At 39.2% G+C, this 17,680-nt stretch overlaps 1 protein-coding gene across 2 annotated transcripts in view; it reads right to left on the bottom strand.

The window, feature by feature from the left end:
• Window positions 1–17,680, bottom strand: part of LOC121308563 (E3 ubiquitin-protein ligase RNF43) — an 80,574-nt gene that overhangs the window by 11,709 nt on the left and 51,185 nt on the right. For both annotated transcript variants that reach the window (XM_041241031.1, XM_041241032.1), the window contains exon 2: window positions 17,405–17,527. In XM_041241031.1, the coding sequence (XP_041096965.1) occupies window positions 17,405–17,527 (123 nt within the window). The remainder of the gene's footprint in view (window positions 1–17,404; window positions 17,528–17,680) is intronic.

Raw genomic sequence — 17,680 nt, 5'->3', positions numbered from 1 at the left:
TCTCGCCGCCCCACCTCCTTGATTTACTAGCTCTGGACTGCAGCCAAGACCCCAGCCCCACCCTGCTGCAACCCCTACCCCAGCAGAGCTGAGAACACTGCCAGCAGTGACAGCACCCCAGCGCTCTGACTGTCCCGCGCACAGCCTTCTACCGAGTGGGATCAGGGTGGGCTTCAACAAAACAACAGACGTCAGTAACCAATCTACTGATCAGAAACACCAGAGACGACTTCTAAAGGAAAGTTCAGCACTGGTCTCCCTTTACAGATTATACACATGGGAGTCAAGAGTTCACCAACTGCCATAAACTGTGAATGATTTTTTAAAAATATTCCAGTACAATACATGCCATAATACATGTATACAGCAGAGTGGAACTCTAGTGTTTCTGTGAGAACCAGACAGGTGAGGGTTTAAAGAACTCAGCCAGGCATTTCCAATAAGCTACACAAACTCGAAATGTAAAAGAACCTCCTTCTCTCTAAAACGCAAACCTACAATAATATTTTCAGTCAAACAGCAGAGAATGCAGTCAGAGCTACTGTTAAACACCCTGCTGAGGTTTCCTACGCAAGAGATAACTCTACTGTAATTGCTATTTACGAACAAGTAACTTATCCCTGTAATTTCTTTTATGACTATGTTTGAATGTTTATGAGGTACCTTCAACGCATTTTAAAAAAAGAGTGTTGTCAATTGTTCATACCGCTTATTAGCACTGAAATGGCGGTATCTCTCGATCGCAGAGGTTTTCAAACATGTAGATGAAAGGTAGCTGCTGATTTCTGGTACCTGATTGTTTCATGTGTCGCAGTTCTAACACACCAGCTATGGCCAAAAGTTTTGTATCACCAAGAATTTTAGGATTAAGACAAAATTTTAAAAAAAAAATAAATAACATTATATATATATATATATATATATATATATATATATATATATATATATATATATATATATATATATATATATATATATATATATATATATATATATTTATTTCCTACGCAAGAGATAACTCTACTGTAATTGCTATTTACGAACAAGTAACTTATCCCTGTAAATATATATATATATATATATATATATATATATATATATATATATATATATATATATATATATATATATTTTTTTTTTTTTTTTTTTTTAGGAGGACCAAGTAAAGTTACCAAAACTTTCTAGCTAAACTATTTAACTTTTGCATTTAGTCCCAAACTGTTTGTCTAATTGACTTAGTGCTTTTTTTTACTCAAAACTGTCAGTAGCAACAATTTGTATCTGAAAGGAAAAGACAGCAAATTACTAAAATGAATAAGAAACAGCTTTACATGTCAAAGTTGTGGTGTTTTTTTTCTATCTAAATACCTATTAACCCTAACTAGCTCTGAGAAGCCAGTTCGAAGTTCCTCACCGTTTTACCACAGTGAGAAATCAGCTCAGGAGATGTAATGCAGGAGGGTGCCTTTAAGAGAATGTCTCCTGTGAGGGTGAGACTAAGTGTGTTAATCTGTGAGTTGGCTGAGGCTTGGCTGGCCCAGCGGCAGAAGGAAGGGGTGTAGCTGACTAGAATATACATTACTCAGCCCCTCTTTGATCTTGGCGCTGCAGGCGAGCGTGCCAGCGCAGGTAGACAAGGGGTTCTCAGGGAAGCAGGAGAGTATACAATACCGACCCAGACAGCACTGGAACAAACCAAACACCCTTTATTTGGAGGGTGTGTGTTTGATTTGGGGAGGGGGGGGGGGTCTGTATTCTTCTGTTTAATGAAAACGATCTCTTTTTATCCAAAATGTTTTGTGGATAAGGAAGCTTGTTGAGAGGTACCGCTCTCCAGCTGCACTGTGACACCAATTTCAAATGCAAAACACATGGGAACCTAAAAGGCTCCGACATCTGATACACTATCACTTGTTAAACATAACCACGGTTCAGACTGTAAAACAGCAGATTTGCCCCTGGGCTGGATAGCTACAGTAAGGGCTATCTGCTGGCTGCTCTAATTCTTTTTATTCAAATTCTCCAGTAAAATATTCAGATCATGCACAAATGCACAGCAACAGATAATGACTAAGCACAGAGATCAGTTAGTAACTTAGTTAAATTACTTTATCAAATTTTGGAAACCAATAATCAATTATTTAAATAGATTGTAAACACTTTACACACTTAATAATTACATAATTTAAGCTATATAACAGTATAGCTATATAATAGTATTACAGATATAACATATACCAATGTGTGTGTTTGTAATTTGTGTATATATCTAAATATGTCTACTAAAATGAATGTGTATAAACTATAGAAATATGTACTTAACAACTTGAATTTGTACTGTATTTAACATTTCCTGGGTCAACTGAAGCAATTTCACTGTCCCCCACTTGAACACAGTTTACTATATATAGATATATACAGTTATGCATACAGCAATGTAAGCTGGCAGTGTTCTGCGAAAGACCGTTCAAATGGTACAGCAGGAAGTGAAACTACTTGGGGAGCAATCCTCCAGTTGACAAATCAAACCTATACAGTAAATATCAAAACAAAAGACTTTGCTGAAGACTAAGGGTTAGACAGTCCAATTACAGGTCTGCACGATCCCTCAGCCAATGTGCCAGAAGCCTTTTTTTTAATCTGCGTGATGCAAAATGGTTTTGCATAGAGTTGTGCTGCCAAGACAGTACCACTAGATATCTACTTTTATAAAAGTTTTAAAGAGCATTGCCTAAGCTTCAGGCAAAAAGAGGCGCTTTTTATGGGAATATATTATTTGCACAGGGTAGTTCAAAGGGAGCTCTGCATGTAGCTGCACGCCGGTCGTAGAGACTGCATTCTAATGCTGATGTTTAGGGCCAAATTTTTCTCTTAATACAAAAGGAATTAAACTGTGCCTTTTGGGGGGGGGGATAATGCAGCAATTAAGACAAGTTTCCTGTCAGCGTGCTTCAACTTGACTCTGCGACCTCAAAACCGGCAGAAAGAAAGAATGCAACATTCCTTTTCATTTTACACTAACCAGAGAAAAGGGCGAACCTGCTGTGGTTACCACTGGTTCAAAACAAATTGATGTGAAAAAGTACCAGATGTAAAATGCTTAGGCGCATGACAGTACAAGCATCTCTCTCTGCTTACCCACAGAAATCCCAAATAAAAAGTCTTCAAGTTTTGGGAGCTCTTTTACCCGTCATGTATAACTGTTCCACTTGGATTGACATCAGGAATCTGACAGAGATACATTTGGTGCACATGTTGGTTTTTCAATAAGCCTATACAGGTGTTGCAGAAGAAAACGTTTCATCAGCACGTCAGAGGCTGATATGTAAATGGATTTCAGCCCAGATAGTACGGGGGTTCTGGAAAGCTCCTGTATTTGCCAAGGAGGTGTTAAATCATACCTTGCTGTTGCAGACCTGTGAAAAACACTGTCACTCTCTTTAGCAGTGGGACCAGAACTGGCTTCAAAATATTTTCTTTGCTTTGATTTCATGCCAGTTATCTGGCAACATCCCTGAGGCATGCGACGTCGCTCGTTTCTACGTTTCAGTGGTTTGTTTTTATTTCCTCTATTGTTACACTTATGACAACCTGACGAAAATGATCATGGCATTTGTTTTGACTCCTTTGAAGAAGTGACAAGTGAAAGATGGTTTGTCCTGTTTGAATCTAAGAAGGATACCTAATTACCCGGTGATGTAAATGCAGAACGACTAGGCAGCTCTGATGGGAATATCCAGTACAGAACAGCACTAACGCAGCACAGCCTGCTTCTATTATTTGATTTTTAAAAAGTTTGTGGTTGTGCTGCATCAACCAGGCCAAATTTCCTTAAAACCAGAACATGTGATGTCATGTTGGCAAGTGAGCAAACAAACAAACAAAAAAACGCCTAAAGGGAAAATATTGTGTGCACTTTAATCAGTTGGACTAAACTCCTAACGCTCTCATGGGTGGTTAGTGCTCAGCCACTGCAATGCACTTTCTGTTTTCATGCGGGCACAGTTTGTTAAATGTGGTGCCCAGATGTGAACGCTTTAATTTTGTAAAAGTGTCAGAATTAGCACCACTGACCACGATAAACAGTCCCTGTCATATTCAGTAATATTAGGGATCAGCAATAAGGCTTGTCACTTATCGTAAACACGTTTTATAGTAGATTGTAAAAGCGTTACAAAACTCAAGCAGCCTAAAACAAGAAGAAAGCACTTGTATGTACAGGTCACACAGGAAGCAATCCTCATGATTACAACAACAGTCAAGGCACTGATTCAAGCAGACATTTGCAATGGCCCTAAATAGCATCACTCAGTGAGGGCTTCTGAAGTTTCTTTATTATCACACAGCTGTGGCTTCTAACGGCAGAACTACAGTGCACACTTTGTAGCAGTCTAGAGATACTGTATACTGTACGTTTCTCAAGGTCTTGAACCACTCACCCTGCCAATCAATACAAGAAAAAAAAAAAAAAAACTGGCTGTATTTTCAACACGAGTCAACCCTGGAATGAAAATGCATGCATCTTGTTTGCTTAATTGAAAAACACCATGAAAACGAAGCACGAATAAGCTGCTTGATAAATATGGTTACGGTAACAGTCAGTCAATCTTAAATTGTACTAGTAAATGTTGTTACCCAACAAGGGTGTAAATGTCCGAAATTATAAAAGAAATGCTTTTCTGACATCTACCGGTTAATCCTATGATTTACTGAAGCATACTGGTAAATGCAGGTATAGTGTCAATTAAAGTATTTATTTCTGCATACACATTTTCCATTAACAAAATAATTATTAATGTGCAAATCAACATTGTACTGAACGATACAGTGATCCACTTATGTAGAAAAACCGACATTCTGGTAAAATTTGTGTATAAAACAATTCACAATGGTGTTGAACGATATTGCACTCCAAATACGTAGTACTGTAGTTTGATGAAAAATAACATTCTGTTAAATGAAATTAAAATCATTTAGGGCCTTTGTTTTTTCAACAGAAAACCACACTGGTTATGACACAAAACGTGACAAATACAATGCAACTCCAGATAACCAGAACTAAGTGCAAAATTCTTGCTGGGATGTCAAAGGTTAAACTTGTAATGCAAATGAAAAAGAACAAAGTGCCTGCCCTGGTCTCTTTATTGCTCACGCAATGTTTTGCATTTTGAGTTGCCATAGTGGCAGAACATTGATACAAGCGAGTTAAAACGAGGAAATCAGTCACTGTGGTGGAAATTCTTTCAGCGTTTTTGAAGGTTATTTTTGTATGCCATTTGGTACTGTATGTTGCAGAAGTTTTTCCAGTTCATTTGAAGCACTTGTCTTACTTCTATATATTTCATGAGCCAGTTTGCTCATTTAAGTTCGCAAATCGGCATTTACACAATTGGCAATGTGCATTAGCATTTATTTCTAAAATCACACTTGGAGCCAGAATCAAACTACATAAATATCAACAAATATTGTGGTTCTTATTTAAATGAAGGAAAAACAACACACACACACACACACACACACACACACACACACCTCCTAAAAGTAACGAAGACCCTGAGAGTGCGTGTCTAAGTATATTCATACCACTGATCAAAAGGAAAGGGTTTAACTCGGGCCTCTTTGTGTCTGTTACATTTTTAACCAGTCAGTTAGTTGTGACATATTTACTGACCCCTGTCTAACTTGAGCCATCGGTCAACTACTATAGCTGACGCCTCATTAGGCACGGCTCTCCACATAGCCAGTTTCCATCACTGTCGTGACTCCTTGCAGGACTAATGTCATCTTGCAATTATTTTCTTCAGGAGAGTCTAGCTATGAACCGTCAACTGCTAATCCCAAATGACAGAAACTAATGCACGGCTGTGATGAACTCTGGTGCTCATGAAAAGTGCTGGGTGTTCAGCACTGGAGAATGAAGCCCTATCAATGTTGGAGTAGGAGTTACCCAGCAGGTAATATTGAATCTCGAGGAGGAGTTACTGTCAGGGATAACTGCATAGTCGCAGGACGGGATTTAGGCTTCGGAGGGCAGGAAACCGTTTACCTGACCATTTTAGTAACACAATTCAGCAAGGTAGTTCTAGAGAAGGGTCCATGGCATGTGGGCTTGTCCAGTTCTGAATGCCCCATGAGAATGCCTCAAGCCTGGCGTTGATGATCCACCTTCTAAGGGGGTAAGGGAGCAGCTCAGTCTCCTTGGCCTTCATTTTTGCCCGGCAGCAAGGGTTCCCAGTGCAAATATATACCCCTGAAACTATAGTAGATATACTATTAACCGGCTGATTTTGTGCCCGAATATATTTTTCACTGTTTGTTCAATACAACTGATTGAATCTAGCATATGACAGGGAGTCTTCAGGGTTTTTCCACAAACTACAAATTAAAAGAACATTTTTCTCACCGAATAAGACTTTTCCGGCACGAAACAAGACGGTTTAGGAAAATACAAATAAAGCCTTCTTACAAAAATATACGTACAGCATGAAATATGAAAACAGGCCAGAGCTTTTCAAGAAGCAGCAAAATTAAATTAAGCTTGGTACATCCATTTTGTTTTTTTAAAAGCATGCTGGAGAATCAATAGATTTTTTTTTTTTTTTTTTACATTGCTTCGTGGAGAATGAGTGTTATGGCATGGATTAAATCCCAGTCTGAAAAGAAGTTTATTGCTTGGTTGGCTGTGCAGACTAGCTAGATTTATTCTATTCTTTATGAATGGCCTGCTTATTGGAAGCGTGCACAGTGCTGACAGACCGATGGCAGGATACGTGCATTCTGGGCAAGTTGGTGCACTGCACAATTTATGTCTGGCTATATTCTGTGGATTACATGCTTTGTGTAAAGTATATAATCAGTGCAGCGTTTGAAAGACCCAATACAAAACTAAAACTGCTATGACTGTAGACTCAAGCGCTGGCACAGCACGGCTATCTGTGGTGTCTGGTTAATACTTCAATGTGAAAGCGGTGTTGGTATCAGAATTCAACCAGAGCTGCAGCAGGGTGCTACTATGTGGGTGCAGTTGTGAAGCCAGATCTATAATACAGATCCCAGGCTAAACTCAGTCTACACCCCAATAAAGGTAAATAAGAGGTCTTTGCTGAATTATTAGAAGGAAACAACTTGGCTGCAAGTATAAAAGTTCAATTGGAGCTCCAAGTTCTGCTTGCAGAAGAAACAGGCTTGCTACATTGAGGCCAGACTAACGGCAAGCACAAGGATGTTGTTATATTACATTAGTTAAATAAAAAAAAGTAATTCTAAGTAATCCCCCCCCTCATACACCACTTGGAGGCTGTGGCTGTAGCACAAACAAGTAAGAGACAACGTTTAAGCTTCCATTATTAACATCGCTTGTACTGGCAGATCATTGTCGCTTTCTTACAGTATCCTGTTCAACAGGGCAGTCTACCTGTAGGCTGCATTAAACGCTACGATGGGGCGAAGGTCATGTTTTCTTACAGAGAATGCATTCCTTGAATTTGCAGTATCAAATCGCTCCATCCTCTGCATTGTTGAAATACTTTTAATTTCACTCTGTGAAGTGACTTGTGCTTAACTTGTAACCCTTTACAATAGTGCTCATTGTTCACATTTATAAATAAAAAATAAAAAAAGAACTCTACAAGCATGGCCTGCTTCCCTGATAATATCTCGGAATAAAAAATAAAAGGCACAGGAATTAAAACAAAACAAAGAAACAAATTCATCTCCACCACATTAAAAGACACACGCCAAGCCCAAGCAGATAAAATCAGCTAAACCAGAACAAATTGATTGTGCAATCCAGCTCTGATCTGAACAGACTATGAAATCTACATCTGTTTCTTTTTCTTCAAAGTACTTAAAAAAAAAAAAAACTAAAATCCTATGTGGTTACTCATAGAAACAGGGAGATGGATAGGTCTTTTAAGCATTTCTCCCTTTAGAGATTTGACTTGTGATCACATTGCTTTAACATGCAGCTGGACAATTTCATTAGAAAGCTGCCCCACTTGAAGTTTTTTCAACTCCTTATATCTGTTATATAATGCACTTATTTATTTACGGTATATACCTGCCCAGTTTGTAACGCCCAATTTGAATGCAAAGCTCCCTCTTGGTCCCTAGTCCATTTACGTAATTATGCAAGTATTGTATTATCACAGAGCAATAATATTGCAGAGGAGACACTGAAGACTCACACAACCACAGTAATGCACTAGCTGGTGTCACAACTTGGTTATTGGTCCTAATCTTCTGAGATTTTTACTGCATCACTGTGAATATTTAATGTTTTTAACAATAGTCAGTATTCCTTCAATGGATGATGAAGTCACAAGGTGACACTGGGGTCTGACTTCAGGAAATTCACTTCTGTGATTGTTATAAACTAATTCGAAACACGCTCTGTTGACTACATGACTCTCGTATGAACATCACACTGCACTCATGCTGCACTTTTAAGGGGTGTCAGGTTCCCGGCTTTTGATATCCACGATTAAACCTACTAAGGTTGTGAAATATTTTTTTCAAAGATTACACTACTACCCCCGGAGTCAATAGAGGCATGGCCTTGGGCATGTTATCAATGTCTAGACAGTAGTTTCAGCAAAATAAAACATTGCACTGTAGAGACGTATTATTTTACGTTCTGATAAACTTTAAAGGTAAAAAAAGGGCCCTTCTGATGGTTTGGAAGCAGATGCCCACACTGGCCTCCCTTTAATTGTGCGGTGAGTCTTCTGAAGGATCGTTTTTTTTTTTTTTTTTTTATTGCACATTTTAGGCAATTATCAAAAATTGTAAGAAATTTCTATTTAAAAAAAAAAAACAACCTACAAAACATTTCTGAAATACTAACGCACAAGCTTGGACTCGACAGTAAATAACTTGTTCACTCACTTAAATCAATGAAGCAAACTCATTCTGCAGAATTATTAATACAGCAGGCTACTTAGCAAATGAAATCCACAAGTATAGAACAACTGTACCAAACTCAAGCTGTGACCTGAGCAGAGTCACAGCTGCACATGCAGCTATGGCTGTTTTGCATCACCCTATATAATTAACTCATTTTGCTTCATAAAGTCGAATGAAACCTGCTGAATAATGTTACGTTAACATATTGATTTGCATACTGCTTTGTAGTTTTACACATACTTAGCGAAAAATGTGACATTTCGAAATCTAACATGAAACACTGTACTACTATTAAGGCTTTCGGTACACTTGTGAAATCATTTAGCAGTTCCTTTGATCACATGATAAATAAAAGATCTATATTATGTCCATATAATTTTATTTTTTTTTTTTTTTTAATTATGTCTCAATCCTACAATTCTAGGTGATGCTAAACTTTTGGCCTCTTTAGACCTGGCCACGTTTCCTGTTGAAGACCCACTGCCGTGATTAACCCCAATCGACACGCTTTGTTGGTTGTAATAGGACTGTGCTATGAACTACAAGCAAGGAGCATTTTTTTTTTTTTTTAAGATTTCAAAAGCGCCAACACATCTGGACATGAATTCCTATTTAACTTTCATTTTAATAGTCTGGGAAAGTTTAAAGCAGGTTAGCAGGTTTTTTAAAACAACATTCTTTAAATAACACCAGTTGAACGGGGCTCCCGTGTGCCGCATCCAATAAAGGCGCTCCGTGTGGAGTGCAGGATGCGCCCTATAGCCTGGAAATCGCAGGTTCGAATCCAGGCTATGTCATTGCCGACCATGACCGGGGGTTCCTAGGGGGCGGCGCACAATTGGCCGAGTGCCACCCAGGTAGGGAGGGATTAGGTCGGCAGGGCAATCCACAGTTCACTGAGAACAAACGACCGCTGTGGCTGACAGCTGACAGTCTACAGTGGAGCCATTCAGATCTGCGTTGTCCTCCAGCACTATGGGTCTTGTGGCTTTGCTGTGCAGGAACACGTTTCGGAAGATGCGTGTTTCAGCCTCTGTTTCCCGAGTCGACGGGGTTGCAGCGGTCAACCGGGATAAAAAAAAAAAAAAAAAAAAAACAACTGGACTTTTCAAATTGGGGAGAAAACTGGGGTAAAAACCATTGGCAATGACTAAATTAAACAAAAAAAATTAACACCAGTTGGGTCTGCATCCTGTTTAGATCAGCTATCAGATTTGATTATAGAACTAATCTGTACTATATTAAAAATGTTGGGTCTAGTGTTTTTTTTTATGCTTTTTCTTACTTAGGAAAAAAAAAAAAAATAACTCAATCACAGAAACAGTTTTATACACTTACTATAGAATTATGATATGTAAAAGTTTCTACAGCCCCTAGCAGCATGCATTTAATATTACTGGATTACAGGTCGGTTTGGACAGCAGGAGTTTGGAATTTGCAGTTTACTGTACTGAATCTTTTTTTTTTTTTTTTTTTTTGTGTGTGTGTAAATGGAAGGTCATTTTTTGAGGCAGCAAAGATCCTCGGAAGTTGTAGGGAGCCAAGCATTAAGTGCCCCAATCAACCAGCTTTGAGAATCAGCTTATTGTCCCAATAACTACAAGCAAGCCCCTGGAGTACACTTCTTCATTGAGGGCAAACTGCACAGGAAATTAAAAATCGCTCATTAAGAGGGACCCTCAATTGTCAACAGTTTTACATTCTTACAGTTCATTCTGTATGTTAAAAGCACGCTAGCAGAGTGTTTAATACTTGAAAGGAACATTTAAATGCTAGACATGCTATTTCTGTACCCTTTGATCAGAAACAAAACTATAACACAGCGCTTATTTCTAATAGCAGTACGGTAGATGGCTGGCTTGCCCAACTTCATGCTGTCTTCTGCTGTCAACGTATCAACAACACCTTCAATCTGTTTGGAGGAAAGTTTAGACTCCAGTCATGTACTTTTGTTGGGCAGGTTGCAAGCTGAGGATGATATTTCCAGAGAAACTCATTTTTAAAAAGGTTTCTTTGATTACATGATGCTAAATAAAAAGATCTAAATTATGTGAATATCTTTTTTTAAATTTTTTTATTATGATGTCTCAATCTTAAATTCTAGGGTGATGCAAAAGTTTTGGCCATAGCTTACAGTACATAAATATGTTGGTAACAACAGTTTCAAAAGAGGTTGCCAAAGATAATAGAATAGTTATGAAAAAAGGGTAATCATTGCATCCAGCACATGAAAGTTACTTATTAAGTAGCAGAGTGGAGCAGGCTGGAGGAGGAGGAGGAGGAGGAGGAGGCAGTATGTGTTGCCTGAGGAGAGGCTCGCAAAGTTAAACCTTAACAGACTTTTCGCAGCTTTTTATTAAACTGGAGAAGACAAAGCAAGCAGCCACTCCTCACAAAGCTTTAACTGAAGGTATTCAAACAATGCAAAGCCACAAGTTAAACAGAGAAAATGAAGAAACGCAAGTCAAAGCCAACATCTCCACACCGGGACTCACAGGCCTGTGGATCGCATAGGATCTGCTGGGAAGCACCATCAATACTTAAACATCAAAACAGCATTGACAAACTCAACTGCACACAGAAACTGGCATGTTTTTTTCCAAAACAAGTTGGTGATCCTGTATAATTGCCAGCCTCAGCCTATTTCCTGAGCAGTGAATAACATACACAATTAATATTATGGAGTTGCAGAAGCTGTTTTTCTTCTAAAACAACAGTAAGACAGGTTGCAATATATTTCACATGAGTAATGAGTAAATGCTGCAATAGATTAAATCCTAGATTTTACAGTCAGATTAATATTTTAATGATTAACTCCCAGCTATACAGTACACCAGAGGAGGATTACACCAGGAGTGACAACAAAGGGTTACACAAAACCCAACAGGAAACAACTCGAACAAAAAACCCAAAACAGCAGCCTGGCCACTGTCACTAATTTCAATCCATTGCAGCCGACGGCTATGCCCTATAAACGTTAAACTCCTTGTCACAGAACAACCTACACCTTTAAAACCACATATTCTATAAATTCAGCCAAGCAACCACTCAAAACTAATTAAAAAGTCAAACAGATAGAGGAACTACCGATGTCTGAAGTGCTGCCAAAACGAAGCAATGTACCCATCTCTGGCAAACACAGCCAAGTTAAGGTCATTCTTGCCCGCTGACACAGACAGCAGGCCTGCAGAAAAAACAGCCTCACTACTGCCAGCCCAGTGGGTTGGAAACCACATTAGGGACGAATGACTGACTTAAAAAGGGGGTGTTTTGCTTTAAATCTATTCCAAGGCAATTCAGCTAGGAGACCACAGCATTAATCAACTGCTTGGCACAGCACAACGTTTAAATCGAGAAAAAGAAAAAAAAAAAGGGAGGGAAAATAAAGCAAAAAGCCAAGTTTAAATAAATCAGTCTTTTTCCAGCAGAGATGCACTGAAAACCAAAAGAAGCAGTTTGTGAAGTAACATTTCTAAGGTGTACTTTTTCACCTGCTGCCTGCCTTTTTGTGCCAGCTCGCTTTTGATTGCAGGCGCAGTACAGTACTATATGTGTGCTGCCAGGCAAGGGAACATGGCATAGCCATACAGCACATGTATCCTCATCTTCAGTTCTGTGGTATTTTCACATTCCACGGCGCTGTGATTGACCACTGTATTGGCCATATTTAAAAAGGCGCACTTCCCTTACATGGTTTTAAAAACAATATCCTTTTATACATTTTTTTTAAACCTTTAACCTTTTCATATTTGTTATATCTTCCTAGAAATAGAGTGTCCGCTGTATACTTTCTTTGCAACGTACAGATACACGTAAGAGTTTTGTGGTTCGATAAAACGTACCTACAAAAACACCTTCCTTTAAAAGAGAAATTATCTGCAAAAATACGTTTAGGAACCGATATACTAATCTTGCAGAGGATTTCCCCCTTTTTAACATTTCCTCTGACGGGCTTCTTCCTGAATCACAGAGGGCAAGGGGACACACAGGCAATGGGATAAGCAAAGAATTGGAAACTAAAATAGGTTATTCTCAATCCCTACAAGCATGCAGCGTTTCACAAAGATCCATCTTCATTAACTGCATGTGCAGCACGAGTGTTTAGATCTGTCCAGAAACAGGGTTGAAACAAGGACATGAATGGACGGTTGCCTATCGTAGAAGACAAATCTACAGGATTCCGCACAACGTCCTGGTGGAACAGTTTCTAACGGGGGTGGTGGTTGGATGGAGAGGTTTGCGTGTGTAATGCACCACTACCCATTGTGAAAAAGACCCTGTACCCAACCTTCACGAGATGAAAGAAAGCATGTCCCTCCTCGCCCAACCCTGGGGCATCAAGCTAACTTATTCACCTTGAATACCTAGCATTCCTGTCATGAACAAAAAAACCATGAATTACTGCAGGAGCAGCACATGAGCACAGTCTGAGGTCAATCAGCAACATTCAGGACTGCAGCAAAGACAATGCAATAGAAGTACTAACAAAATCATCATCACCTGAAGCGTGTGTGTGTGTGTGTGTGTGTGTGTGTGCGCGCGCACCTCATCTGTTTTGTTGGCCCAACAATGTTTTTTTTTTTTTTAAAAGCCATTTTGATACTGTAAGCCTAAAGGTGACATTTCTCAAATCAACGAATCATCTGATATTTCTAAAGCCCATTTAATTCCAGCTGGTCACACTGAAGACAGCTAAAACATTTTTAATAAACAAACACATGTAGTTTGTTGTTAGGAAGGGAGTACCATATAGAAACCACAAGCATTTGGGATAGAGTAAGCCGTGAACTAACTCCTTGCCACCTGTTCTTCCTTTTAGTATCAGCAGGATTCTCCAGCACTGCTCCTCTCTGCAACAATGGCTACAGAAGCTCTCGCCTCTCATTAAACGACAGCCAAGCACAAGTTTGGAGCTCCACCAGCTGACCACAAAGCAGTGCAGAGAAACCCACAGACTGAAACACTGCAGTCTGTGCCCAAACTGAGCTCCACAGACCAGGACCTTTGCAGACACTGGGGCAATGATGCGGCAGCACAACGACAATAATATAAACGACTTGGCACTGGCGTTTGCTGCGCCACTGATGCAATGTACTGTAGCAGGCGCTCTGTTAGTACAGTTCAAATGAAAGTCTGTACTGAGCCCGGGCAGAGAATCCAGGTATTGCGATCACACAGTTTACTTACCCTAGGACCCCTTGAGCTTGGAACACATTGCCTGTTCGCTCGAGGCTTTTTCGACTGCCCAATTTTACAAGGACTTGCAGAAAATGACTTGTGATGTTATTTCAGATTACGCATGACAGTGTGCGTTTGCTGATCCTCTTGGAAATTAGATACTCATCCCAATGGGTTTTCATAGACCACTAGTAACATTTCATTTTACAGGAATCATCTCACATTTGTAAAGTATTTTGTTTTAATATACAGGTGCAAAATCCAATTCTTCAAGGCAGTGATAATGATCTCGCCCAACATTTTGAATAGCAAAGCTCAGTGGGTAAATGCGAATGCACAGGCTGTAACTCAACAGGACTTGACAGTTTCATTTTCAAAACAGGGCCTAGAGCAAGTGATGACAACATAATAAACAAGGTAGTCCAGTAACATGCATATCCCCCCCATCAAAGTATAAATAACAATTACAGATAAGCCGGGTGTCAGTGATCTGAAGAGCCTCTAATATTCATGGAGTTCAATCCAATTCGGGTATGTGAATCTGAAAATTACAGTATAGCCTTCATGAAGCCAAATTCCTTTCATCACAATTAAATGGCTATCCATTATGGGCTTCTCAAACTCTTTCTAAGTTGCGTTGAGAACTGGAAAGACATACAGGAGCTCACGTAGAACAGGCTTGTGAATTCTAACTAACTAGAGAATGAACAAGCACATACTACTGTTATCTACAGGACTGGGTGCAGGACACACAGATTTCCCCTCCCTGATGATGTGCCTGCTATTATCACAGCCTGAGATTTACTACCAACAGAACCTGACATCCTGCAAAACAGCAATGCAATAGCACAAATCAATCATGCTTCAATAATGTTTACAATCCTGCCATTCAATAGCACAAATCAATCATGCTTCAATGATGTTTACAATGCTGCCGTTCAATAGCACAAATCAATCATGCTTCGATGATGTTTACAATGCTGCCGTTCAGGGAATACAGGTAGTTTAAAGGGTTAGAGAACAATAGGAGAGACAGGTGGTAAATTAAAAGGCAAAAGCAATTATAAGCTGCTCAGGACAATGCGCCAAGATGAAAGTCAAAAATTGACAAGTTTGACTGGGTTCTCCACACTGCACAGCACTTCACAATGCAGTTTCACAACACTGGCTTTTGATGTGGTGAATTGGAATAATGAGCACAAGCCATGAAATTACACCACGAATGCCGATACAATCATGCACTGCCTTTAATTGCATACTGAGAAATGCTTCTAAATCTAAATTAGGTTAATGCAGTCGTGCAAACATCTGCTGGCACACTGGGTAGGAAATGCACCAGAAGGAGAGAAGGTCAGAGTTTGAACCCATACTTACAGGGCGATCTTAATGGAAAAAAAACAAAACAATGGAAACACTAGTGATGTGTAACATTTACTTGTGTGTAGCTGGGCTGTCAAGCATGTATTCTGTAATATATAAAGAATATTAAATTACTGTAGCCAGTCTCCTGGAGCAAGACGGCAGGTGGTGTTCAAGGCAGTTTGATTCAATGCAAACAGAACAGAACAAACCCTTTTTTTTCTGGAGAGCAATGGCAGAAGACTATAACAGGCCAAAGCAGTGTCTGCAGAGATCAGTGTTGAATCTCAAAATTGCCCTTCAGCTGTTACTAAGTGCAATGAATGAGAAGCATCATCTAATTGCAGCATACATATTGCGGACGTTGTTAAGACTAATTCCTGCAATAAAACTACAGCAGAATTGTATTATTTTGCAGCTTACTGACATGATTGTATTAAAACATTAAAAACATGTATCAAAACTGTTCATACCAGTGTTGTTCACAGCAAATTATGAAAACAAAAATTGTTTTAATATCGAATGACAGAGTGACGGTATAATTGTTTTTTTTTTGGGGGGGGGGGGGGGGGGGGGGGGGGGGGGGGGGGGGGGGGGGGGGGGGGGGTGAAGAACAAACAAAAATAAAAATCACTAACTTAGTTTACTTATGAGGTTGAAACAGAGCATGCAGCATATTTAGAAAGATACAGAAGATTAAGTATGAATTCAGGACAAACTCGTTGGAGTGCTAGTGCGCTGGTTTTACTGTGGTCATGTGCAGACAAGCTGGTTCAGTCCCATCACAGAGTGAGGCTAGGCAGGGATGCACACTCTCCGTGAGACCGTAAGCGATCGCTTTGAACTATAAATCAACCCCAATGATGCAGAGCATTTGGTATCTGCCCTCAAATCACAGAGAGAGAGAGAGAGAGAGAGAGAGAGAGAGATAGAGAGATGAGAATGCCTGTTTCCAATTATAATTTTTTTTCTTTTTTTTTCTTTTTTAGTTGACTGACGCCTCTTATTTGAAGGCTGGTCACCACAAACTCAAAATGTCAGTTGTTGCCTTCAGCCCAACGTGAAAAATGAAACCAAAAATCCTAATATAAAGAAATATATATAACAGAGGCAATTGATATAAATTGAAAAGGACACACACTTGATAAATCAAAGTCTCTAATAGTAAGTAGATCTAAATTTCATTTTCCTAAAAAAAATAGTTACAGCTACACCTGATGAAGTTGTGTTGTGTTGAAACCCGCTGTGTGTTTTCATGTGAGGGTGGGACCAGTCCCAACTCCACAAATATCAACAATTAAACAAGGTATGCATGGATGGTTAATTCACCATTACTAAGAACTGCTTTATGACTTTGTGCACATGCTTTAGTGTAAAAAGTGCCAGTCAGCACCTCTTATACCTATATATATATGAATGAATGAATGACAGGTACAGCATTATATAAAATAATACAGAATCACCTATCAAACATAAGAAATAAAGTAAATGAACCAATAGTTCAATACTTTACAAAAAATAAACATTAGGTCACTCATGTTATATATGTATTTTGAGAAGAAACTAAATGAAATAAAATGTACAATATAGAAGAATAAAGAAAAATAAATGGATAGACTCAATATCATGATACCTGAATAGAAAGGAATAGTAGACAGTTACAATCATTAGCTATGTAGTAAATGACATGACAAACACATTAATAGATTTAAATAGAAATAAATGAGTGTGGTTACCATGGCATCAAAAGCCTGCAAACACCTCCACTATTTTCAAACACACTTATATATATTATAATGCCTTACATGTCTGCCACATTTTCAGTTTTACATTGCAAGATAAGTTCATAACATGACTAAAATAAGTAACTGTTAATAACAAGCAAATGAGAAAACTTGAACACACTGTACAAAACCACACCAGCTTCTCTCTGTGGCGGTCTAGAATTGTTGGCTCCACTCACCTTTTTGAGCAGCGACAGGCAAGGATGCAGCTCTCTGTCAGGGCTCTCCAACTTGACAATGCTGATAAACAGCGCCTCCTGCTGCTCATCGTCGCTTGTGTTACACAGGGACAGCGGGTGGGACTGCAAAACAGAGAGGACACAGATTAGTTCTCATTGCCAGATAAACAGTTCTTTCTATAATGCCTTTTTCATGCAGTGTAGCGTTTTATGGATTGGTGCAAAAGCAGACGATATGAACTCGGTGCAGCCCACGTCAGAGACCAGCAGCACACT

This window comes from Polyodon spathula, unplaced genomic scaffold (genome assembly GCF_017654505.1).
Source record: "Polyodon spathula isolate WHYD16114869_AA unplaced genomic scaffold, ASM1765450v1 scaffolds_740, whole genome shotgun sequence".
In the NCBI taxonomy this organism is placed as follows: Eukaryota; Metazoa; Chordata; class Actinopteri; order Acipenseriformes; family Polyodontidae; genus Polyodon; species Polyodon spathula.
Note: the sequence above shows the minus strand (reverse complement) of the source record. Positions and strands in the feature narration are given on the sequence as shown.